This window comes from Barbatula barbatula, assembly GCF_947034865.1.
Source record: "Barbatula barbatula genome assembly, chromosome: 14".
Lineage (NCBI taxonomy): Eukaryota > Metazoa > Chordata > Actinopteri > Cypriniformes > Nemacheilidae > Barbatula > Barbatula barbatula.
The window spans coordinates 4,789,556-4,815,632 of record NC_136777.1 but is presented as its reverse complement, the minus strand read 5'-3'; the positions used below and the strand labels follow the sequence as shown (position 1 = coordinate 4,815,632).

The window sequence follows — 26,077 nt, the reverse complement described above, 5'->3', positions numbered from 1 at the left end:
AAATAGGATGAGAAAAATATAGAGGTATGCTACCATCATCACCAGCACAATATGACACTGCATATTAGCACTGTAGTACGTGAACAATTCAGCAACGAGGTATATTAGCATAGTGAAGTAGAGTTAAAACAAACATGACCAGAAATGTAATTCAATATAAACAATAATGACAACATTTGGTTTATGTCAATTGATTGAATATCAAGACAAGAATCATTTAAAACATATCAAATGAATGAATTTTTAGGCTGTAGTGTTAATATAAGTTAGTTACAAACAGACTGGCATTAATGTAGGTGTGTCGATCTGTTATAGTTTAAGATACCAGATGTATAAACAAAACAATCATGACAGATGCACTCTGAAAACTGGAGAAACCCAAGGCAGATGCTACTACAGAAGAAGGCAAACCCCAGTCCTTACTATGTTTACCTTTCTTATTGTTTACAGTTTTGGGTATAAAGAATAGTTTCAAATGTGCTTAAAAATTGTATTTACTAATGTCTGATGTTTGCACCTGTAGCTTGAGAAGACACATCAATAACCTCAGGGACAGCAACCGGACTAGATTCTGACCAGACTAAGCCATCAGCAGGTATGTGTGTGTTCTCATATTAAATATAGCTGTACAGTAGTTTATGTCATTTTAGTCATTTACCAGTTACTAACTTTGTGCATAGTTGTTTTTTTGAACTGGTTACTATGTATTACTGTATAATTCTATATTGTTGTGTTGATTCAAGTCTGCTGTTGTGTTTCTGCTGAAGTCTAATATACAGTATTGCCCGGTTTTACAGACAAGGCTTAAAAATAGTCCCAGACTAAAATGAAAGTTTGAGTCTTAACTGAAAATAAATTGCCCTGACGTATAAAATGTTTTGTAATTACTATTGCTTGTCGCAAGATGCACGCCAGTAATGGGTTTTTATCTAAGGCATTTTCTTAGATGCCTCTGTGCTTCATAGCTCTGTGAAACCGGGCCTATATGTTTAAATATTGGAATTCAGACAATTTTTACTAAACGTGTTTCCCCAAATGTTAATTTTTCTTTCTTATGGAAGGTTGCAAATGATTTGTATGGAAGAGGTGGAGCATGGTGGTAGGAGCGCAGGGCCATTGTGGGTTGACAATGGCCGAATGTAGCTAGGTGGAGTACAGATATTAATTTACCGTTTTACTAATACAAACACTCAAAAGCATTTTTAGACGAGTTTGTTTTCATTGTTTTCCAACTACAGAAATGTATTATTGTTGATGCAAATGATAATAATCATCATGTTGTCTAGGCCACTTCCGTTGTGCAATAGTATACTCCAGTGCGTGCACACTAAATCGTATATACTTTTCCATAACAGAAACAGTACATACTTTCAAGGCGTAGTATCCCCTCCTTTTATAAGAAATAGTTGCCCCATGATGCAGGTGCAAATTTGTAAAATAACTTAGAAAATGTGTTTTATAAGGAAATCCAAGTTTTAAAGAATTGGTGCAGTATGGAGAACACATTACTTCTTTTTTTGTCAGATGAAAGCACCTGTTTGCGGAGCAAGATCAATCTGACAATGAAGTACAAATGGTGGCAATGTATATTATTTATTTTAAAATGTAAATGATTGGTGTTATTGTCACAAAATGTATACTGCTTTAATCTAAATCACTTAAAATACACAAGGCTTTGATGTCACTCCATGACAAAGATAATAATAGCAAGCACCACCAAAATCAGCAAAAGCTACACAATTGCTTTCAAATAGACAAAATGTTTCAAATTATACAACATAAAATCTTAAAATTTTGCATTTTAAAATTTTTCAGTTTTTCTGGAATTAAAGCCTTTTTATCATAATAACTTGGAGGAATAGTCTTTCCTTGGAGCATGTTTTCTGTGGGCTTTAGTTTTTAGCTGGATGGAAGAAATACTTTTCAGAGTATCTTTTTTTCCCACATTAATCTCCTCTGCTCCCACCTTCCACTGCAATAGCTGGCCATCCTCCCCGCCCGTCAACAGAGATTGACCATTCACGTCCCACTGGAAGCATCTCACTGTGGCCGAATGACCCCCTTTCAGGGATTTGATTAACCTCAGACCACCAACGCTACAGTCAACCAGGTGAAGCTCACCACAATTAGACCCTCCGACTACAAGAATCCGTCCGTCATCTGGTAGCCATGTTCCACCCACAAAGTACTCAAGTGAGTCTCCATCAGGGAGCTGGACAAGTGTTCGTGCGTCAGTGAAACTCAAAATGGTCAAAGTGTCATCGCTGTCTGGGTGAGCCACATCCCACAGGTGTATCCCTTCATCGTGGGTCAGACAAAGCAGCTGGTCAAGATCTTTGCCTGTCAATAAATGAAATAAATTCACAAATATTTCACATTTTATTTAGAAAAGCATATGTTTACACTACAAAAAAGACTTACCTGTCCAGCAAAGGGAGCTGGCGGAGGAATTAGAGTTACATGTGGTAAAGAGAGCATCGTCCTCGCCTCCCAAACTCAGATCAAAAATGTTAACAAGTCCATCTGTTGCTCCAGAGGCCAATCGGTCTGCTCGCTGTGGGTGGAACTGTACAGCAGTGATGTCATCACTATGTGACTCAGAGTACACGCCCAGCAGACCGCCATGCTTTGAGCCCATCTCATCCCCCTCCTGAACCATACGAGCATCCCAGAATACTAAAAAACTGTCCTCTCCCACTTGCTCTGTGCCCGCGCACAGCACACGATCATTGCAGCTCACGTCAAACGAGCAGTAAGAATGTGTCGAATCGCTACGGAACACCTGGATGGAGTCTGAACAGGGTCTTCTTACGTCCCAGCACTGCAGTGTCCCATCAGCAGAGCCGGTGAACATCAGGTGAGGGGAGAGGTGAGAGAAACGAACCCCGCACACAGGTTTTGTGTGACCTTGAAACTCACCCAGCAGGCGCAGTGTCTCTCTGTTGTGCAGGTGCACAGAGTTATTAGAGCAGCACACAGCTAGAACATCTGATCCTGCAGCAGAACCACCGCTGGATGACAGAGAGAGGTCTAAAAGATATGTGGGCTCACTTGGTTGCAGTCTCCTGGCAATTGACAAAGCCTTAAATGTTTCCTCAAAAGTGTCCATACTTGATCACATGGGAACCTTAAATAAAAAATTAATTAGTCAAATCACAAAAGATGTAATCCAAAATCACACTAAGTGTTAATTCTTCTGGGGATAGGTCACTATTAAATAAATATACACCCGCAAAGAGTCCATGGCACTTTTGTAGGGTTTAAGCCCACAACAACCTTTTGGGTTGTTTCACACAAAACCAAATCACGTTCACCAATTCTAAACTGTACGTTTTTACAACGTCCATATACCAAAATTATGCAAAATATCTTACATTTCAGAGTAGCCCTGACACAAAGCTATACTTTGGCCCAAAAGACAGAAAATAATGTAAACGATTCACATGGGCTGATTGTATGGTTTTTTTACAACAACCAATGTACATTATATGGAAAAAGAGTACGGAAATATGGAGAAATAGAGTATACGGAAAATGACCGATAATTCTTTTTTAGTGTGTTAAATCTTACAATTATTGCACGCACAGTGAGAACCAAAGCCAATCGTGCTTCAGATTTCACTTTAATTTCCACTTGGGTGTAAATAAGAAATGTTCCTCAGCACAACAATATAAACAGTAGCTTAATCGAGGAAATGATCCGCCTGCAGTTCTTATCATATGAACGTCATTGCTGAAACATACATCTATATGTTAGTATATGCTTTCTCGCAATGGAATATTTTAGTAATGAAAAAAAAGCCTATAAAAGTAACACTCACATGTGCGAGTGACAGACATCGGGGTATCCCTTCACCTCAAATGCTCCCCGGAAACAAACTATCGCTGATTATTAGTTCCGCACAGAAACACAATCACACACACGAGTCAAAATGGCTTTAAACGTAACAACCGTAATAACATGGAACAATTTGCAAACATTAATAATTACAAGACACGAAAATAAATATTTTAATTATATTCGTGCAAAAAAGGATATGGGGGGCGGTGTTCCTACCGTTAGATGGCAGTCTTTCTCATTATTAAACAACACAGAACGTAAACATGGCAGGGGTCCTTCATTTCTGTTATTTGACAACAACTTTAGATATTAGATGTGTTCATCTTTTGTATTCTTCAACCTAACATATAACACAAAGTTGTTCCGTTAGTTTGTGCAAAACAGACCCCAGTTTCTAGACAGACTAGGTAGAAAATAAGAAACTGGGACATGGATTAAAGAGACAGATTGTGTGTGACAAGGTTATCATGCAATGCATTTTCTTTGTCTCTCCCATAGGACACGAACAAGTGAAACTTGACAACAATGAGCACTGTCATCAAATGAAGACAGAACGTATTTATGCTGACCTGAGCAGTACAATAAGCCTGTGTTGACCTCAATGATCGTATTTCCAAAGATCCTGTTCCTCGTGCATTTCCTTGTGAAAATCCTCAACATAGAACATCTAAATACGCAAGTGCATGCACAGCTCTCATTGAGAAATACACAGAAATACAACAAATCCCTGTTGAAAAAGACCCGGCATATGCTGGTTAGGTGGGTTTTGGTGCATTGTAGCTGGTTAAAACTGGTCCGGAGCTGGTTTAAGCTGGTTCTGAACAGGAGCTAGTATCTTAGGACCAGCACATGACCAGCTAAAGACAAGCTCAAACCAGCTACCATGTGTCAAAACCTACCTAATCAGCATATATGCCTTTTTTGTCAACAAAGAACATTAAAATGATTGCTTTTGGGAGAATGCTGTTTGACATAGTGTTCTTGTCGATTAACCTTTTTGTGTGTATGGTAAAATATAAAGCATCTCAAGTGACCTCATGTTAATAACTTACAACTGGATTGTAGATTGGTCTGCTTATTCTTCATGAACACACACACCTAAAAAACAGAGCTAGTGAATACACTTTAGCCAGGTGTCAGAGTGTTTTGCACAACAACGTGTTCGGAAAGCCTGAGACTAACAGGAATATACTTGATTTATCTGAGAGAACAACAAAATGAACATGTTAACTTTCACCAGATTAAACTACAGAAATATCAGGTACTCTGGGTATATTTAACCTGCTCTACATGATGCAGTGATTTTATTAGATAAATGTCCATGCATGTTGATCCGAGCACCTGGCTTAATATCAGCGTTTGTCACAAACAAATATTTATTTAAAAAAAGAGATAACTTTGAGCACATGGGAGAAAATGGAACACATCCGAGTTGTACATGAAATGTTAACTTTATTTTTGCTTGTTTTTAACACAGGATATAAATCACTGACTGTGGGCCAGTAATGACAGAGCAGTAATTATTCGATATCTATTCCCACTCTGTTCAAAATTTCACATGCTCTTTTGAACAATTTAAAGAAAATAAAACAAATCTCTGTGAAGATCAAACTCCACAGAATGTCAGAAATAAAACGTTTTTGCACAAACATTAAAGGCACTGTATGGTATCTCAACTATATTAGAGTAAGCTGGGGGGGGGGGGTGCAGACATCTGCAGAATGAATTTGACATGAATGAAATTTTAATAATCCCAGAATACTTCAGCATCGTTGGATGCATTATCAAAAATATTTAATAACAAATATCCAGGGTGAAGAAAACGCTTAGAAATGTGTGAATAGCAGGTTTTTTGTGACCCAAAATCTAGAGTATAGTGTATTTACAGCTTCAGAAAGCACTTATATTTGGTCATAAACAAAAAGTTTTCTCTGAGTTTACTTTTACTAGCTCAAAACACGCTAAAAGGCTACCTACTGCCATCAACAAGCAAACACACAAATTACATTTTCTATGGAATCACTTATAAGGAATCCTGCGAACATAGTTGGTCCAGGAAACAGCAGTCACCACTAAATATAAAAGTGTTTGTTTATCAAGTTCCTACTTGTGTTTTCGTCCTAGATCTGCCCTGAATGTACACTTGCTTGGTTGAATCACTGTCCTCATCACTCTGAGAATTATAAATCAGTCGTGTTTACAAAAGGAACTGGGAAACAACCTTGACTTTCAGCAAAAATGTACTTGCGTGTATGTAAAAACACACAAGGCCATAGGAAGAGCAAAAACAAGCACGAGGGCGTGTCACGCAAACCTAAACGCCAAACACCCACAACAGCAGGCAGCAGAGCAGTGCATTCTGGGAACAGTGCATTTCAAAACAGTACCAAAATACATCTATGCATTAAACATTGATTATCAAAAGGCAAAAATTATATATATTTACCTTGTTTCAACACACAAAATGAAAAAGCTATTAGTCAGTCAAAGGACTCATTACTCTGTATTTAGAAAACAAGAATAAAAGCACATATATTTTCAAGCACATCGTACCAAATTTAAAGCAGCAACATACAAATAGAAGCCAAATGTGAAATTTCAGATATAAAATTACAAGACTCCCTGACAAACATTCAATCTATAAACAAGCATAACAAACCAATTCAAAGTTAAACTATAACCTGAAATGAAATCACTACTGCATTGTCAAAAACAAAACAACCCACAGTTTGGGTTTAACCTCATCTAGAATCTAGTTTTGAGTGGTCTGTTAAGGCAATCTATGATTATAAAGAGTTTACGAGATGTAAAAGTCTTTGGAGAAATAGTCAAACCTGCATTAGATCAGAGGTTAAATGTCTGGATAAATTAATCAACTTCAATTCAAAAAACATCAATGCTGCTCCTGAAAGCAAATCATCACACCAGGGTTGTTCTGTATAGTGATTATTTTTAAGTATTCTGGCCAGATGGTTCAGTGCTGAGAAATGTAAATGTTGACACAACTCAAGTAATTCCACAGCAGAGAGTTTAACATTAATTTGCATTGGTCATAAAGTGGGCTGTCCATACGCCTTTCCTCTAAAAAAACACAAACAAACCTGAGTGACTTAAGCCTACTTTCTAAACTCTTGATGCAAGAGTTTAAGTCCTTCTAACAAATTCAGTGTGGCAGAAACTAGCTCTTTTCTAGCATCTAATATTAAAAGTTAGAGGTAACTTACAAACATTTAACAAACCACCATATTGCTTGATAATTCTAACAGGCTTATTTAAGTTACAAACGTTTATAGGATTTGTGATAAGAATAGGTTTAAAAATCTTAAATCAGACAGATATGACACTATGCAATGCAAATCGTATAGAAAAAGTTGAGGACAACACCATATTCGAGTGCTAAACCACAGTATAAATCAACAGATATGATGGTTTATATTAGGAATGTGAAAGCACAGTGTTACATGACTGGCATTAGTTTAATCCAATCACAGACTGGGAGGCCTCTGCAGTCCACATTGGCCAAAATCTTAATGGATGTCTAATCCACCTAATCACAACAGTCCTATGTGTGCAAACACAAAAGGCACAAGGAAAAGTGAATTGAACCCCACAGTTCCATAGACAATATATCTATACGGCAGCTCCACCTCCATATGCTGCCTGGCTTTCCGAACGTCGTTGCTGGGAATCCCAAAAACCCAGCACACGAGCGGGATGGTGAGGGCCTTCATCACGGCTCTGGTCACCAGAAGTATAATCACGCCCAGGAGGAAGCGGAGTGCACAGAGCCCGATCATGCTGAGAGTGAAAGCAGGGGGTTGGAGAGGCAGCATCGACACGGGTGGGTCTGACAACAGGCCCAATCTGTGATTGAGGTGGGATGCCAGAGCAATACCCGCCCCGGAACCCAGGATCTGGGCGGTGTCGCCACGAGAGGTGCTCCAGGTGTCCAACGTGAAAGAGAAGAGGCCCAGTCCCAGGTGGAGCGAGACGATGAGGACCGGGGCGTAGGGATGAGTCTGATTAAATGTGTCAATGGTGTCCAGAGCAGGTCCAAAGATCAGGAGGATCAGCAAACTGTACAGGAAACCGACAATGACATCCTACAAAAGTAAAACAATGACAAACCACATTAATAAACTGAAAACATGTGAACATATAATGCAGAAACAAGAACCGAACCGTCACAAACACATGACTACCGCCTAGAGGAAGTTTGCACTATTAATAAACTGTCATTCTTAAAGCACACATAAATACAAAAACAAACACTCCAGGTGCAAAGGAAACAAGGAACAATACAGAAAGAAAAATCTAATACAAGCGGTGGCCGTAATCATGGAATGAACACGCAAAGCAAAACAAAACCCACCCAGTTGTCTGGTGATTTAAATACAGGATTAAATATTAACTTTCATTTGAAATCTCACAATACTACAATTGTAAAATGTTTTTACAGAATACATACAAACTTTAATAATAATGTTGTATACCGATCCACATACACACACACAGATGCACTTGTGTTTATATTTTTGTGGGCATTTCCTTACACGTAAACTATACCAGATCCCAACTGTAAATCTTTAATCATCTCCTAACGTTAACCTCTAACATCAAAATTGACCGTTTGGTGTTTGTCGTGTGAAAATAGACAATGTTTAGCACTTCTCTCAATCCATTTTCACCCAAGGACAAAGTGCATTTGCAAATGACTGCTTAGTCAATTCTGTCCCCTAGAGAACAGCAAAACTCGTTCTTCCATGGTGATCAACCATAATGAGCCTGTTTTCCCCAGAAGACTTACAGCTTCACAGCTTTTAGATACACTATGTGTGTATTTGTCAGTAAAAGAGACTTTTAAGCCCAGCTTGGTGATTCTACTCTAAAAGTGTAACTTTATAACCTTAGTCTAATCAAGCCATCTCTATAAAGTTGTCACATATGTAGCTATAGGTATCAGTAAACCACCAAATTTCGTTCAAAATACACCCAAATATCTTTAACTTTATCTAAAAGCAGTTTGATGCTAAAAACAGATGTTAGAAAAAAGGTAACAAATATTTCTAGGCCCAATGCCACCGTTCTGTTTTACGACTGGAAATATAAGATGTATGTATATACAAGTCATAATATCAGAAAAATTAAAATGTAAATGAGCAATGTCGTGAATACTATGAGAAATGTATACATATTTATAAACAAGTATACATACTGTATTTTATAATATTCAAAATAGTTTTTATCTTCCTGACCTGTACCAATACAGTTCGTCGCAAAAACATGACAGTCTATGAGCATGACATAGGTTTCGCTCTAATGGTGCAATTGTGTTCATTCTACCGGGGTTTAACTCGTGGAACACAATCCAACTATTACCAAGACAACAGTCTCTAGGGCAACAGCCACTCATCACCACTACAGGGCGACCAGACAAATGAGGTCACACTGAGGGTGATATTACCGCTCGGAGCACAGATGTGAAGCAAAACACCCTACTGTAGATAAACCCTCAAATTACTGGGATTGTTTGATCTGGAGGAAATATCCAGACAGACAAACTTTGCCAACTTATGATTTAGAGCTAACATACATTGTTTATAACTGTAATGAGGTGAGAGCGTTTTTAACATGACTGCTGTACTAATAGGATTTACTGTGTCTGTAAACATGCATGTGAAATATTTATAATGGATGAGGAATTTAGAGCAACTGGCAACCCGAGACCAACATTTACTCAAACAGATGGGTGTTCTGGTAATGATAGGGCCTGCTAAAGAACCATCAGGGGATTTAGTTTCTCCCAGTGTGACTGCCCTTTGGTAAACACCTCTCACGAGGAAACCAAAACGTTACCTTACCTTGCACATGTTTTCTTTCAGATATCCGAACGAGAACATGACACTTAAGTATACGTTACACTTCAGCTACAGTCTACAGGATTAAACTGTATATTAAATAAAAAATAAGTGACAAAACCTGATGTTAAGTGTGTGTGCCATTTAATATCTCACCAGTATGGAGTGCATGCCCATGTATATGCGACTCAAACACACCACCACACACCAGCCGATGGCCAGAGAGACTCCCAGCAGAAGAGGGTACTGTGGAAATAAACGCACGAACACAGATTCAGATTGGTGAGACAAACAAACACTTACCAATTACATCACGTGCAAATATCTAAAAAGAGATCAAATGAGAGCTTAATCCCTTCAGCTTTCAATTCCTATAAAATCACAGTTGTGCAACCCCCAAACTGTATACAATGAATTATAAGTGGTAAAGCGGACACATTCACTAAAATATTTATTTTTGTTCATCAAAATTGAAATCAAGACAATTCTATGTCAATCTATTGTTTATGTAATGTCACTCCAGCGCAGACCACAAACATCAGAAGCTTGATCTAACAGTTATGTGGACTACGGCAAGTAACAAGAAATTCATCATTTTTGTAAATAAAACCCATTTTGACAATTTAATTAAAAACAATTTAATGTGGACTAGACAAATGGTGTCTGGGGTAGCGGTTTACTGCAAACTAAAGAAACTTTCAACACCATGTAAAAATATTTTCGATTGTACACAGTTTTGTGGATTAAAAAGACATTTAGGTTTGATGTGTCGGGTATATGCTGCCTGCATGTGATGAAGAAATGCTGTAACACACACAAACACATTAAACAAACCTAATGTAAATGGACCCATACTAACATTTACATCTGGCTATTGAAACACATGAAAGATAAATATACATTTCGGCCTCCCTGCATTATAAGCATCAGCTTGCAATTCCTTTTTTGTTTTGTTTTGTCTATGTGTGTAACTTAATACGTGTGCTGTATGTGGGTGTGTTTGGATCGGCGTGTGTGTCTGTCTTCTGTGTTTTCACCTTTTTTGTTTTTACTTGTTTAACTGAAAATGTTTTGCTTATATTCAATATGTTTCATGTACAGCTGCTTTGTAAAGATGAAAATTGACATCAACCCCGAAACATGTTATACAGGCAGGTGTGTTACAGAATTACACACTAGACCATGAATGTAGAGGAATTACTAGCAACGGATTACATTGGACTGATTTACTTATATCCTTTTGAAAACAGGAACCGTCTGTGTGTGAGAACAATCATCCATCATATCACCACAGGATATAATATTAACACTCTCTGTCCCTCTTATTCCTGTGTGATTTAGTATTTAAGTACATATTAAAAAACTTGGCTTACAGTGTAGTTATACATTTAAGTACCGAGTAATATAAATTAAGTACATGTACATAACATGTGTAACAAGGGCACCTTAAAAAAAAAGTGTTATAAGGACAAACGTATGCATGTGATCATGATTGGCAATAGGTTCAACGATACGGTGACACCACAGCTGGTGATAACATGCACTTATGAAGCAAGAAATCTAAATATAATCTTTGTGTGTCTCTTGAACTTCCATAGTACAATCCATAAGCCGTGTCATCATAACCTTTGTCAATTTTCATTTAAAAGTGCTTTGTGTAATTTTTTGGAGGATCTTTTGACAGATATGCAATATAATATACATAACTATGTCCTCGGTAGTGTATAAAGACTTGACATAATAAAGCGTTATATTATTATCACTTTAGAATGAGCTATTTCAATATGCATCCTGTACACTTCAGGTCCCCTTACGTGGAATTTGCCCAAAACGGACAAACTGCTTTACGGTGCGCGTTTCGCAAATCTCCCTCTGCAAATAAGCGGATAACTGACAGTGTCAGCCTCGGTAGTGCTCGGAATGGGAAGGGGAGCCGGGGAGTGTGCTAGATGGGCCGTGTGCTAAAAGAGCCGTTCAACAAACAAACAGTGAAACACTAAACCCAAACCCTCAGCCCATCATAGTACAACCAGTGCAATAACCGCCCCACAGAGCCAAAGACGGCAGGGCTAAAACTATAAAATGAGCATACACAATCTTCAAAGAGTGCCCAAGTTAACCTGTCATTGAAATGGTAATAAACACTCAGTATTTCATCAGAGATAACATTAGATTACATCATTTTCAATGTCAGCTGACACTTTGATCTGCAAGGTTTATTGAATATTGTCCAATAAAATCAGGTGAAAGGGTGAATCTCTCATACGGAAGGGTATCATGTGTACAGGTTACGTCAGGTGGCTTTAAATCACCTGCTTAAACCACACATTCCCACAGTCTTCATTCAACTAACATAAACTCTGTCTGTGTGTAGTTTGAAAGATTACAGCAAACTAGAGATTTATATGCTTTGACATCCATGTTTAAACATGTCCGGTGTGGAATTAGAGTTGGACTCAAACACCAGCTGCCAAGAAAAGGACACAGCGAATAAAAACTGCTTTCGCTCTGGAACTTCCGTTCAGTGATAATAAAAGGGAACAGGACATTTCCTTATTCCTGCCCTGACAGCAAGCATCGGCTCAGTGATAAGAACCAGCCAAAAACATTTCGAAACATAGTAACCGCTAACAGTCGCTTTGAAAAAGGAAAGGAGAACAACTAGCTTCAAATGTCTGTTATTAAGAAACTTCCCTCAGGCAAGACTTGACTATATAGCTTAAAAAGATGGCAGAGAGAGAAAATCTGCTTTATACAGACATTTTCGACAAAGAAACAGATATGTATTCAACTAAAAAATGTCCAGTCAGTAATATCTAGCGGCAAGGTTGCGAATTGCAATTGACCGCTTACTCACCACCCCCTTTTCAAAACACAGTGTATGTAGATAGAAATAGCATATTCTAAGGTAGTAAAAACATTACGCTTTATTGTCAAGCTCTTTATACACCTCTGAAGACTCTTAAAAAGAGGTAGAGTCTACTGAGAGGCTTTGTTATTGATTGGTGCTAAAGGAGGAGACTGTAATCTGAATTCTTTTGAACCAACAGAAATTGTGCTTGTAAAAAAGTATATATTTCATTGATCACAGTGTTACACATTGACGCCTATGAAACGTCTCATGTTCTTACGATGTTGTTTGGTGTATTAAGGGCAACTGACCTCGTGTTCGTAACATGTAAATATAATGTCAAATAAACCTTAAAAGCATTCACATGATGTTCGTTCTTGCTGTGAAAGGATTTGAAATGATCCAGTGCTGTCTAAAGTAATCTACAGATAAATGACATTTTCTGAACTTCTCTGCAGTTAGTTTAGTTTTAAACATCTTATATATAAGATCATTCTTACTCGTGCTCTAAACATCTGTCAAACAGCGACTCGTAGTTATGCGCTCACGTTGGGTGTGTAATCTTGTCAACGCGTCGGCAGTGGGAAACATTGTCGCAAAATGCAGCCATTTGGTCCCAATCTGGAGCCCTGAAGTCAAATCACATTTTAATATGGATTTTAATTTATCATTGCAAATTGTTCATATTAGTTCCTTGTGCATAACCTAATGTTAACAGATACAACTTAAACTTTCAAAAGTGTTTTAGCAAATTCTCAAAAAGAACGAAGATTTTAAAAACCTGTTTAAGTATTAATCACTGTTAGTTCATCTTAGGTAATGCCTCAATCAACACAATCTTATTGTTTAGTCTTAATAAACAAACAAAAATGCAAAGTTTATAAAGTAAAATGCAGTATGTCCTCTGTAAGCCATGTGCGTCAAGCTGCTGAGAAGAGAACTATCACTGGAAAGATAACACTATCACATGCTTATCTGAGGCCATCCGAAGTAACTCCAGTGCAAACATCACGATTCAAAGGATTCAGCTGAGCATCAGAAATGTGACCATTAAAAAGAGGATTAGAACGATCGCAAACACACACAGACGGTTGGACGGTGGCTAGTTATCCAGACCGCACATCATGCCCTGAGCCCACATGACACAGATCGCTGGACCACATGCTGAAGGAAAGCACAGAATGTGACTCATCTAACCTCAAGTGGAGAACATATGCCTCTCATTACAGACCTAGAAAGCGTGTGGGAGCTCTCTGCAGCTGTGTTTGCTGTGTGTGTGGAAGAAGGACGGACGGCTTTGATGGTTGTGACTGTTTGTGTGTGTAAAAAGCACCACATTTACATGTCTGTGACTGCTATGACAACAGCATGGTAGAGTTTGGTAATGTACAGTCAGTGTAGGAATGTGTGAGTCAGTGAGATGACACATGGGAGGCTGAAACAGACACTGTATTTGAGTTAGGGTGTGTGGGTGTCTCACTTAACCTGCTAAAGCATCTGACACTGTGTACACTAAAATTGGTCAAATAACAGCTCTTTTAATGTATGTGTATGGTGATTTTGTCTTACGATGTGGCAATGCCTGGTTATAAGAATTCAGCTACACACACACTCAAAGAAAACCAACGTTTAAATAACAGCTTCCATGACTTAAAAATCGTCTGTGAAAGCTGTTCTGTGTAATACGCTGATATTGTGTGTGTGCGCATTCTTCCAAAACATTTCTATGAAATGTCCTTTGAAGTCCTGCTTGCAAATGTCTCATTGGTCAATCTGACCTAACAATTCTGTTAATAGTGTTAATATAACCGGTCTGACGCTTACTGTTTATTGCTAAAAGCCAAAGCTTATGAATACACGTGCACTGACCAATCACAACATTCTGAGAAGCGGAAGCTCGCTGGACATCTTCAGACACATGCTGTAAGGGGGGAACCAATCACGACAGTCAGCTTAACCAATCAGATTGTTTTGGAAGAAGGGACTTTATACAAACCGGAAAAAGACGATAGTTTTGTGAGAAGACGGACAGCGGTCAACAATAGTTGTGAAATATAAAGCGTTTTTTGAAACTAGAAACATGAACGCCCATTGTTAAACACCCCAAAAACTAAATCAAAGCTTTGAAAAAAGCCAAAGAATGGTCGCTTTAGATCTAAAACGTGCTAATTTGTAAATCCTAAGAGCCGACACTAAGAATCGATTCGGAATTTGATTCTATTGACTACCATAGTGGGAAAAATGCTATGTAAAATTCTTTGTTATGTTGAACAATAAAAAGAAAATATTTTAAAGAATATAAGAAAGCAAACAGTTCTGGGGCACTTTTGACTACCATAGTCACCATTGATGGTAACAAGCATTCTTCCAAATATCTTCTCTGTGTTCATCAGAACAAAGAAATGTATACAGATTTGGAACAACTCGAAGGTGAGTAAATGTTGACAGAATTTTTATTTTTGGGTGTACAGCCAGTTGGACAATTTGCATAATAGACCCTGACCGAAGCAGACGATGTCTGTGCATTATCCTGTTTACATGGCTGCTTAACATATTCAACAAAAATGGTCATAACATTGATTTAAAATTATGGTATTTTGTTAGAAGAAACGTAAAGTCCAACATTATAACCAGTACATCATGTGAAACAGCAGGTGCATGCCTGGGACAATTGTGAAAAAAAGTATTTGTACAAAGTGAAAAGTAGGAGGCCGAAAAAGAATACCCGAGTGAAAGATATAAACCAGAGAAAGAGCAACAGATAAGAAAGGTGCTTATCAGTCCGCCTGCAGAAGTTCTGTTGATGACTAACATGAATGGCTTGGATTGGAGCAAAATCCCTTAAAAGATAAGACTTAAACTAAACGACCCAACCTCAAATCCTCAAATGCACTCAAGTCGCCTCTAAAGCCTGCAGCAAAGATTTGAGTAAACAGATATTGCATTGTTAGGATAACACATCATATTTTGTTATTTTCTATATTCTTAAGTAATATAGCCTGTGACTTGGGTGAAAGCTAGCCAAATTAGCTGGATGCATACAGGTAACCAGACATCCCTTCTCCTTAAAGAAACAGTTCTGTCATTATTTATTCACCCTGGCCTTGAGTTGTTTCAAATCTGTTTTCAAAAAAAGCTTCAAATTTCTTTGTTCTGATCAACACAGAGAAATGTATTCGGAAGAATGCTTGTAACCAAACAGTTCTTGGCCACCACTGACCGCCACAGTAGGAAAAATAGCTTTGAACACAAAATAATATATTTTGAGGAATTTAGGAAACCAAACAGTTCTGGTGCACTTTTGACTACCCTTGCCATTTTTCCATCTATTATTCAATAATGGCCAAAGACTGTTTGCATTCTTTCAAATATCTTTCTGTCCCTTTATGAACCATAAATGACTAAACAAAATATAACACCACATGATGTACACATGAATTTAGGACACACAGAAACACTGTATGCACCAACGTGCTTCATCTCGAGTCAAAGAAACTTTCAATGATTCCTAAATATTCTTCCTGCTAATGGCCTTTGATGAGGATTACATAATTAAAGCTTAAAGGTTACAACTTAAACATGTGTTAAAGCAAATGGTCTTTTGAAGGGTCAAGCCACTTCTCTACTTCTAAACAGTGTAGGCTCACTTTGTCTTGCACACTTTTATTCTAAAGGTCACCTTGTATTTGTTCAATACGTTTCTCAAGACGCGTTCCATTAGCCAGCTGATGGACTATCAACAAGAGAAGTAAATGGTTATATAACAATCTTTTCTAAATTACATTGACCCTTCTTTGTAAAATAAGAGGGCAAAAGTAAACATTTACAACCGCAATGTGCACAGAAATAAAAAGAAACGCCACATTACATTACCTTGTTATCTGGCAGTTATCAGGTTGAGATAAAGCGGGGCTGAATTTGCATTACTCTACAATGTCTCAAACCCACACTGAAATGTGTTCCCCTTTGCCCCTTTCACACAGAGATCCGGAAAATGTTTGTCCCGGGGTCATTAGATTTTGTACATTCACACTGCCAATGATTTTCTGGAACATGTGTGTGCGTTTACACGCATCCCGTGAACATGTGACGTAATATCCTACTGCAATGTATTGTTGTGTGCATTTTAGCTGATCACGGTGAAAGATATTTCCTTGCGTAATTTTTAGGTGGCTAAATAGCGCAATTTGTAACTATTATTGCCTTCCTTTAGTGCCAAATAGGCCTTAATAATCGCTCTTTTTTTGGTTATTATTCTGAACCATATATTATTGCCTTTGACAAATGACAAAGCCAACTTTTTATTTATAAATGCAGAACAATGAAGAAGAATGAGAAACAAGACCGCAAGATAGGCTTTAGCCCAACGAGATTAAGCTAAATATAAAATGTCATATGAAAACAAATAAAAGCAAATTGTTCAGGTTTGTTCGGTGCAAATTTCCACAGCCTAAATGAAAAAATATAAATGGAATGCTGGGAAGTAAAAATTAGCCAGGATTTTTGCAAAAAGCCTAACTGCAATACAAAAGTCACATCACGGTAGAATAATTTTTCAGTAATATGATGTACAAAAATGGGAGTCTAAAAATATGTTTATGTTTTTTTTTTGCGTTTTAAAGGCTGGTGAGCAATCAAGTTTATTGAAGTGCTATGTATTTTCCTGTTAATAGTTTTGATAAAAGTAATTTCAAGTTTAAATGTGTTTAGAAGCAGACAATGCTATTCTCACATCTGACCTTAAGTTTGATGAATAGGACTCTTGCATTCATCCATGATTTAGCTCAAGACAAAAAGTAGGCCTTTTTATAATTTTCGATTTACTAATGAACCAACATTACTCGCTTAACTAAATTTGTTTTCATAGCCAAATTATTTACGATTTATTATAGATGGGTGTAATCACTAGACAGATTTTACAGCATTTCTCTGTTTTTGTCCACACAGGGCACTTTCCGGGACTGATCCTTTAATGTTATTAGGTCCCCTATCCGGAATCACTTTTCCGATTAATCCCGGATGCCTTTGCATTCACACAGAATGAAATTCATCAGAGGACTGTGTGAATGTTTGATAAGTAGCAGGGGACAACACAGAAAACTTTTTAACATAGGTTAACATGGTGGGCTATACAGCTTAAAATGTTGCAACATGTCAAGGGGCCTTTTGTTGACTCTCGTTCAACTGGCTAAGTAATTTACTTTACTTAGCTCAAGGTCCTCAAAAATTATGTGTGTGAAAGTTTGCATAATTTGCTAGTTATATAACTTCTAGCGTTATAAAGGAATTTAAAATTATTCTTAAACAGACCCAATTCTTCCTTTATTAAAACCTAAATATTCATTAAGGTGACTAAGAGAGGGGGATATGTAATACTTCCCATCAGATTATTTAATAGGTTTTCATACTTTGCATACCTACAACGACCCCCTAAAACTATTTGGAATGAAAATGAATGAACAGGACATTGCAAACAAAAACATACAAATACATTCATTAGACAAGAGGTTCTTCACGTTGTTATCCAATGCGATAATCCTCGTGGATTCTAGGTTGCTAGCATCTGACAACATTTGGGGTGCATCATTGAATTAATGCATTGAACAGTGAAATTGTCTTACCTCCCACCGGCCATAGGTGATCAGGAATAGGGACAGAGGTATGGCCGTACCCGACATGGCATGAGTGGAGGGCATGCTGTACTCAGAGTTGTAAAACATCTCCACCTTGACCACCGGCGGTGATGCGGGTCTCGGCCTACGGATCACATCTTTCGTGCACTGTCCGAGATACATGACCCACACCCACACCACGACGAGCCGCCGGCTCACAAACGCGTCCACGTTCCACATGAAGTTGGGGAAAAAACAGATGTAAAACAGTTCGTTACCAAGCTCGGTGCCGAGCATAAAAAGATAGAAGAGAAGTTTGTTCTCGACTAGGAACTCCTGCCCGACATCTCCGGTGAGAGAGTTTCTGCGCATTGGCTTAACCGTGGATCCCCGAGCGCTATCCTGTTCGGACCCGTCCACCCGACGTTCATCCCGTGCACAGTCGTCCGCCACCCCGTTATTGCGCTTCTCCCGGTCAGTCTCTATTTCTGGTGCTCTGCGACGGATGCCATCTCCGCCTCCGTTTTGACTAACGTTATACCCGTGGCCAACGCACGATGCCCCGTTACTGAGTCTGTCACGCGCCTCCACCCCGCGAACACCGCACAGCCGCTGGAAGCGCGCAACATGTTGCGGATCCTGTAAATTCTGCATGAGACGCATAAATCCCATTTTAATTCCTCCTGCCATGTCCTTAACTGCGCCAGTAAAACCGGAGGAAGAAACTGGAGATCCGAAGCTCAACCGTGAATGAACCGAGACGTGAATTATTCAACCATTCCCGTCGTTTCCGTGCTAGGTAACCTAACCGAGGCGAACAGATATTTAAGGCTAATCTTATTAATGCAGTACATATGAAAATAAAACGAATACAAAAACTTCACTTGCAAGGTAGTACTACCTCCCGGTATCGTGAAGGATCAGTCCCCTGTAAACCAAGGGGAAGTCTGTAGTTGTGCCTGATCAAAAGCCCAATCGCGTTATCGCGATATCTCGTTGAAGCGAATCGTCGTTGCTGGACGTTAAACTTGTTAAATCGTCTGTTAAGTGGCATTTGTTGCTGTTACATACTATTTAAATTGGTTTAGTTCGTTTAAACGGTTTCTTCGTGTGCTTTGAATAAATATTTATCTTCGAATTTCCAGGATGCAGAACCATTACAAATAAGCAACTGGGCAGAACAAAAAAAAAGAAGATTTGATACAAAACCAAACATCCCAGCAAACTATTTTTGGTTCCCAGAACGTTCTGGGAACGTTAGCGCGTGGTTCCCAACGAAAAAACCAAATGGGAACCTTAGGGGAACGTTAGGGGAACGTTCTGTGTTTGCTGTGATAGTACTATACTGTAAAGTATACTATAGAAATTGTACAAGTAGAAAAAACAGGTAACTGGAAATGGGAGGGGCTCGGTTGTTCCGATGCTAAAATTGTCTAAATAAAACCCCTGCTGTTTAACCCTTTAGTTGTGACTCAGTTGTTATATGTATGTTGTCATTATTCACGTGCAAATATCGCGTTATTGTCGTCACGAAGTCATCGCGTTTAAGTGACACCTGTGCTTTTTGCAGCGCTCGTTATGTTGGATCAGTCCTAGTTGTTTGTAATGACACGGTCATTTTAAACGATTGCTAGGTTCCAGTTTTACTCTTATAATGAGCAAAAGTAGTCATATACGCGAACAAGTACGTGTTATAGTGTGTAAATTAATGTTTAAAAATAAGATTTAAAAGGGCTTTTTTGGGCAGCCAAGCGACACCTAGAGGATAACTTTGAATAGACTAGCAACATGCGTTCAAGGTTGCAAGGCAAGCAGTGATGGAAAGCAGATTAATGAAGCCTAATACTTACCTAAATGTAACCCAAACGCTTACATGTACACATTTATTTAAACGGAAATTTAAAAAGAGACTGAAACGAGTGAAACATTCACTTTTTTATTTTGTTTAATAGCAGTGCCTGAAAATAGACGTATCTCTCTTTTTAGTGTGCTACTTTAATATCTTTTGGCAAAATAGCACTAAATTCTCCGAGGAATGTTTTTTCCTTTGAAAAAATAGCTTAATTTCAAAATAAACTGAGTATCCATGTCCACGTTATATGTCCAAAAGACACCAATCTCAATTTAGCTTTTAGAAAATGACATTCAGATATTGACAAGAAAATAAAACAAACATCATTTTAGAATACAAATGTGCATAAACACACGCACACAAAATATTAATAGGCAGAGTACCACTCATTATATACCGTACCAAAATATGTTACTATTTTGCCTGTTTAAAACCCCGTGCAACATGTGACAACAGGATAATCGGTTCTGTTTGGAAGAGGGAAAATGAGATTTAACAGTACATTGTGCAGTTTTACCTTATCATTCTTTCAGTTAAAACTGAAAGAAAGCCGAATTAACTGTGGGCCCATGCACTGAATGTAGGCCATTGATATGAGATATTCTAAGGTTCAACCAGATTCAACGATGAAAGAGCCAGAAAATTAGCAGTTAACTGCTTTAACAAACTGATTAGATTTAGTAAATGCATTACAGAGGGTAAAACAGCATAATAAAATGTGTAGGTTGTACAGACAATTATAAGTGAATGAAAATGTTTGTTGCTGGAAATTCATCGCCATAACACTAGAGTGCAGTATAGAACCAAGTGTACATAACAGCATCTGTCCCATACCCTTTATTTGACAGGCAGTATGCAAGGTTAATCATAAATTTGAAAAAGAGAGTCAAAATAAAGTATGTAAACTTCATAGTATCTTTTTATAAGCAAAATACATGTTTATTTCTGTAATGTGTTGTGGGTGTAGACAACCTGTTTAAGCCAACCAACCAGAATGTCAGTTTAATTTTCCTCTTTTTCCCCTAACATTTTCCTTTCTTTTTTTTAGTAGTATGAAAATCTCATTTAATGCAAAACCCAACTGAGCTCTTCAGTTTTCAGGGCAGACCAAGTTAGAGCAAATCACTAGTAGCCACTTACATAGAAAAATCCATTTCACAGCAATAAAGCTTTAGTTAAACATCCGCATCACTTTATCCTTAGGAGCAACCGAGACACTGACCATTTTAATTGTTTTCTTTTCTTCTTACAACATAACAACCACAAGGTGCATGGCTTTTGTTTGCCTTTTTATCCCTGAAAATAGTTCTTTGTAACTAACTCAAGCAAAATCATGAGGCAAAATAAACAAACGCCTATTTAGATTAATAAACCGAGGCAGTGAAACCAAGATTACATTTTTTCCTGGATTAGGAAAATACACCCTGATAGTGACAGATACCCGGCATTATCACTGTCACAAACGGCAGGGCGCACCCTCAACAGCAGACGGCACAAGCACACAATTGTACACAAACCCAAATCCCCCTTCTTTTTTGCTGGCATTTTCGCTCCTGTGTAAATCAAAGATTGACTGCATGCATGGACTGATATTTCATCCTTTGTCATCCAAATGGTAAAGTAGCACAGAAGCTCCATGATCAGGAGTCAGGGTGTGACAGCCCCCCAGACCACAGATGCATGTGCTCGGGGAGGACGAATACGGCAGCAACTTGTACTGCTGGAACTCCTGGAGCTCGAAGCTTGAGGAACGACACTGGGTCAGCACCACCTTTAATCTCTTCCTGCTGGGTGAGAGAATCCGCCTTGTCTCCTTCTCCTCCTTATTGTCATCATCTTTCTGTTTCTCTCGCTCTCTCTGGACCTCATCCAGGTGGATCTTGCGTAGCAGGTTGTTGATGAGGACGGAGCGGTGGAGGTAAGCCTCTGGGTCGTCTAGGAAACGCAGCTTCTGCAGAGACAGACGCAGGATGCAGCTGCGCTCCTCACGCAGGATCAGGTGCTGAGGAGTGACAGACAGGAAAGGGCAAAAAAATTGACAAAAGATAGACTTAAGCACAGTTGTAACTGAGATGTTGACATGAGTGATTGGTGACGCAAGCCCCCCAAAAAGAAAAAAATGGTGACGCCAAAAACTTATTATAAATAATTATCTTTATTGGCTTGCACTGACAAGTAAAATCAACTGACACTCACTTTTTGTAAATATCCATGTAGGCTTCCCTGAACATCCTCCTCTTCCGCATATTTTCGCTTAAAGTAGGCGACTTTCGACGTTGTTGACTGCTGAGGGCACTCTTAAAGAAAAGATCCTGCAGTCAAACACAAAGGAAATTGTTTCAGGATTCACTATACATACTGAATGAAACATGCAACACTAACTCTTTTTAGAAAAAAGTATCTCATTATATTAGCTAAAATCAATGACGTCTGCCACCATCAAGGCCTGCATCATTCATCAAGAACAGCAAGGAAGAAACACACTTTTTACACACTCAGACACAGCAACAGGTGTTTGCTACTAATTGTGCCGAAAAAAAGCAAATCATCAATAAAGCGTAGTATATTGCTTTATTCAACCCTTTGGGGAACAATGAATCTAGAGTGAAAATCCAAAAATGTTTCCCTCGATTTACTCTACATCAATGTCCCCTCCCTGACCTAAAATCTGAATTTGCTCAATGCCAAACTAAAAGAACTCACAAATAGAATGAGAAAATTCTTTAACATGTTGGTTACCAGTAATCCGGTAAAATGTACCGTATTTACTGACATCTCCACATCTTATGGCAATGCCATGTTCACAAATAAGTTCTGAATTCTTTTAATGTTTCCCGCAACGTATAAGAATCCACATGGACAATGAATAGTATAAAACTTAATTAAAATGAATAACACTCTTTATAAATACATTTTTACCAATTCTTGGATGTGCAAATCCTTTCAACCTCCTAGTAAACTGGCATTGGGTGCAATTTCCAAACAGGTGGTAACACTGATGAAAAGGCCTAGGAGGATTTCTATAACATTGACCCTAACTAGAATAGAATGCTTTACGAAATGACATTTTGATAAGCCTGGATCTAATGTACCAATATTTCTGTATGATGAAACAAAGTTAATAAATGTTTTTTTTAGATGTTACAGGATCAAGCAAATGTTTTCTATGGACTGCTCTTAGTTTCTCCTCTGCGTTATCTAACCACCTACTGTATCTTCATACACCTTTCCCTAAAACTGTTTCTTTTTTCCGGGCCCGGTTGTAAGAAACATCTTAGGGTACGAAAAACCTTAGTAACAATACTGTTACAATTAGAATTGAGGGGTTTGTTGCAACCGGGTCTCGCAGATACGTTTAATTCTTTGTAACTGACTCACGGGAAGACCGCTATTAAGAGATGGTGGACGACAACAATGAGCATGTAAGAAGTTATTTATTAAGGACCTGAAATCTCCCAATATATCCAAGTTGAAGATTTGCATAATTAGGGGCCAATCGAGTTCCCACAGCTGTATCACATTGCTGTGAGAAAAAGTCATTATCAAATCTCAAATAGTGCTTACTTAAGACAAGTTTAATCAAACTAGCAAGAAAATCTAGTGGAGGGTTCTGATGCAATGTTCAATATATCAACATCACGTGGAATAACTATATACAAATTATCAAAAATCTGGACATCAAATGATACAAGCGAATGTTTTGGTATAATTGTCTCATTCAAAAGTCTCAAGAAGTCCCTGGTGTTCTGTAGGACACTTTGGGGTATAGTGTGTAAAAAAGTGGAAACTGGGCATGTTGGACATATAGAAACAGAAAGGTGGGCTTATCAATGACATTATTGCTCAGTGCACCAGTCATTTAAAATTACTGTTGAATCAGAGGAAAGAGGATTCACTATACAATAATGCCATTAATGAAACCGTGTCCTCAAAGATGGTCAAACGGATTAGGTTACACTGAAGTCATTGTGTTATGTAACAAAATGTCTGTATCTTTCTGCGTGCAATTACCTGAGGACTGCTTCACGCAGACACACCCACACACCTCTGTGACAAATCCTCTATTCACCTGGGGCTTTTTCCTCTGGCTCACACACATTGCCTAATGGTTACTAATCAGCGAGAGAAAGAGAGAGTATTGACAATATTGTTACAGCAAATAATCCAACCAACTATATCACATGTCAACTTTCTATAGGTTATTACAATTTAAATCTTTTGTATATTCTTTTATCATTATTGCAATTCCATAAAATGTATTGTAGCTTATTTAATTTAGCATAGTGGACATTTTCAAATGTCATTTTTTCATTGCTAAGGAAAAGGAGACACTAAACACCCACATATACCCGAATATACACAGTATGGTGGGGCATGTTGTCACACTGTATAGGATACCGTAAATCATATGTTTTTCAGCTATTTATATTCAAGCAGTACATTTTTTAGGTTTTCTTCTTCTATAAAACATAAAAAAGGGCTGAGCCAAAATATCAAGCAACCGTTCTGAAAAACTGAAATTATAACAATAGTAGGCTAAATTAAAATGAAATAATATAAAAGGGACAACTAGCCTATCTGGGATGGCCCTTGTCTACACACTCCATTATAATATAATCTACATAACCTTTTGTAGTTATTGCAGAAGAAACACACAAAAACATGCAAGAACTTAGTAAATTCAGTGAAAATTGCTGCTCCTTTTATGAACGGTGAATAAACGCGTGAGAGATGCATGCGCCAATCAACAGGTGCAAAGAAACGTCGATTCTTTGTCAACACAACAGTGTCGTGCGCTATAACCGTGGGCGGGTAAATAAGTGTGGGCTGCGCGTGAGTTTATGCGCTTGTGTGGGAGATATCAGCCAACACAGTATTTATCTACTCAGTTTGATTTGAGCGAGGGAAACAACATACATATGTCAAATCAACACATTAAATATGAAATAACAGCTGACCACTCTATTAGTCAGAATGATGCACTATACAAAACCATCATGCTGTTCACGCGCATTTTACAAAAAAATGCAAAACGTTAGTCGTTTTAGTTGTATGCAATCAAATTCTAGATTTTGCAACGGTTTTAACGCATGCAATATAAATACAATATGATGTAGATACGGTGAAAACACAATAGAGAATGAATAAAACAGGTAAAAGAATCCTACCTTATTTATAAAGACAGCCCGAGCCGCATTAACAGTCCCCGCACGCGTGTTCATCAGATCAGAGGCGCGCACGTCTCATGTTGTGCCGAACGTCGCCGCTTTCAGCTCAGCAAGATCTTTCACGTTTCGCCCCCAGATGTCGAAGACTCGTTTTTGATATAATCCCTGTAGTATTCGCCTCACTCTCTGCTCTTAAAATATCCCCTTTCTGTGCAGCGAGCAATAACAGAATACGAAGCCATCCGATTGGTCGACGCTGAAACAGATGTTTCCTGTTGCTAGGAGAGTCACTAAGCAATGATGACGCTTCAGCATCAAACTCCATTCTTCTCGCATCCTCTGCTGCTGCGTTTCCTCTTTCTTCTCAACGTATGGTTCACTTATTTTATTTCAGTTTAATGAATGTTACCCAGAAATAACTTCGACCTACATGTTCTGACTGGCTGTTCTCTGCAGAAACGTCACAAAATTCTCATGGATTGTACTGGTTTTAATGGATGCTATAATGGTCTCTGTATGTCAGGTAATGTGTTGGGTTCTATTAGTGGATGGGACATGAACACCATTAAATCCTACAGGAATACGAGACAAAATACACTACATAAAATAATATTATAATGGTTATACTTGTAAATAGGTTTTGGTTTGTGGTTCAGTGGTATTGTAAGGGAAACCATTGCAATTTGTAAATTCTTTTCAGCAAGGGTTGCCAATGTGTTGCCATCTGTAAATGTCTTAATTCATTCTAAGCAGTCTTTTCACTCACAATACCCTCTGAAAAAATTGTGACACACTAAAAGCTCTTAAACTGTAGTATCCCTCACATCTCCGAGTCTAATTATCCCCCTGGAGCATTAGCGATTCTTCCACTCCCTTAAGTACACAGTAGAGGGTGG

General features: G+C 38.2%; 2 protein-coding genes and 1 long non-coding RNA gene across 5 annotated transcripts; all 3 read right to left on the bottom strand.

Annotated features, from left to right (window-relative positions):
* Window positions 1-1,348: 1,348 nt before the first annotated feature.
* Window positions 1,349-4,663, bottom strand: wdr89 (WD repeat domain 89). Of its 2 annotated transcripts, XM_079472561.1 has the most exons (4): window positions 4,410-4,663; window positions 3,821-4,180; window positions 2,422-3,127; window positions 1,349-2,340 (listed from the first exon to the last, which is right to left on the bottom strand). In XM_079472561.1, exons 3-4 carry the CDS (start codon window positions 3,107-3,109, stop codon window positions 1,841-1,843), a joined length of 1,188 nt encoding a protein of 395 aa, XP_079328687.1. In that variant the 5' UTR covers window positions 3,110-3,127; window positions 3,821-4,180; window positions 4,410-4,663; the 3' UTR covers window positions 1,349-1,840. The 2 variants fall into 2 exon arrangements, with proteins under 2 accessions (XP_079328687.1, XP_079328688.1); XM_079472562.1 differs by lacking the exon at window positions 4,410-4,663 and having other exon boundaries at window positions 1,463-2,340; window positions 3,571-3,833.
* A 611-nt stretch (window positions 4,664-5,274) lies between these two features.
* sgpp1b (sphingosine-1-phosphate phosphatase 1b) lies at window positions 5,275-19,199 on the bottom strand. 2 transcript variants are annotated; one of them, XM_079473879.1, is made up of 4 exons: window positions 19,063-19,166; window positions 18,171-18,965; window positions 9,855-9,944; window positions 5,275-7,943 (listed from the first exon to the last, which is right to left on the bottom strand). In XM_079473879.1, exons 2-4 carry the CDS (start codon window positions 18,849-18,851, stop codon window positions 7,392-7,394), a joined length of 1,323 nt encoding a protein of 440 aa, XP_079330005.1. In that variant the 5' UTR covers window positions 18,852-18,965; window positions 19,063-19,166; the 3' UTR covers window positions 5,275-7,391. The 2 variants fall into 2 exon arrangements, with proteins under 2 accessions (XP_079330005.1, XP_079330004.1); XM_079473878.1 differs by having other exon boundaries at window positions 18,171-19,199.
* An 883-nt stretch (window positions 19,200-20,082) lies between these two features.
* On the bottom strand, window positions 20,083-25,375 carry LOC306904189. The gene is made up of 4 exons (XR_013787611.1): window positions 25,182-25,375; window positions 24,025-24,125; window positions 22,210-22,325; window positions 20,083-22,015 (listed from the first exon to the last, which is right to left on the bottom strand). It is a non-coding gene; the product is annotated as an uncharacterized lncRNA (long non-coding RNA).
* Between the last annotated feature and the right edge of the window lie 702 nt (window positions 25,376-26,077).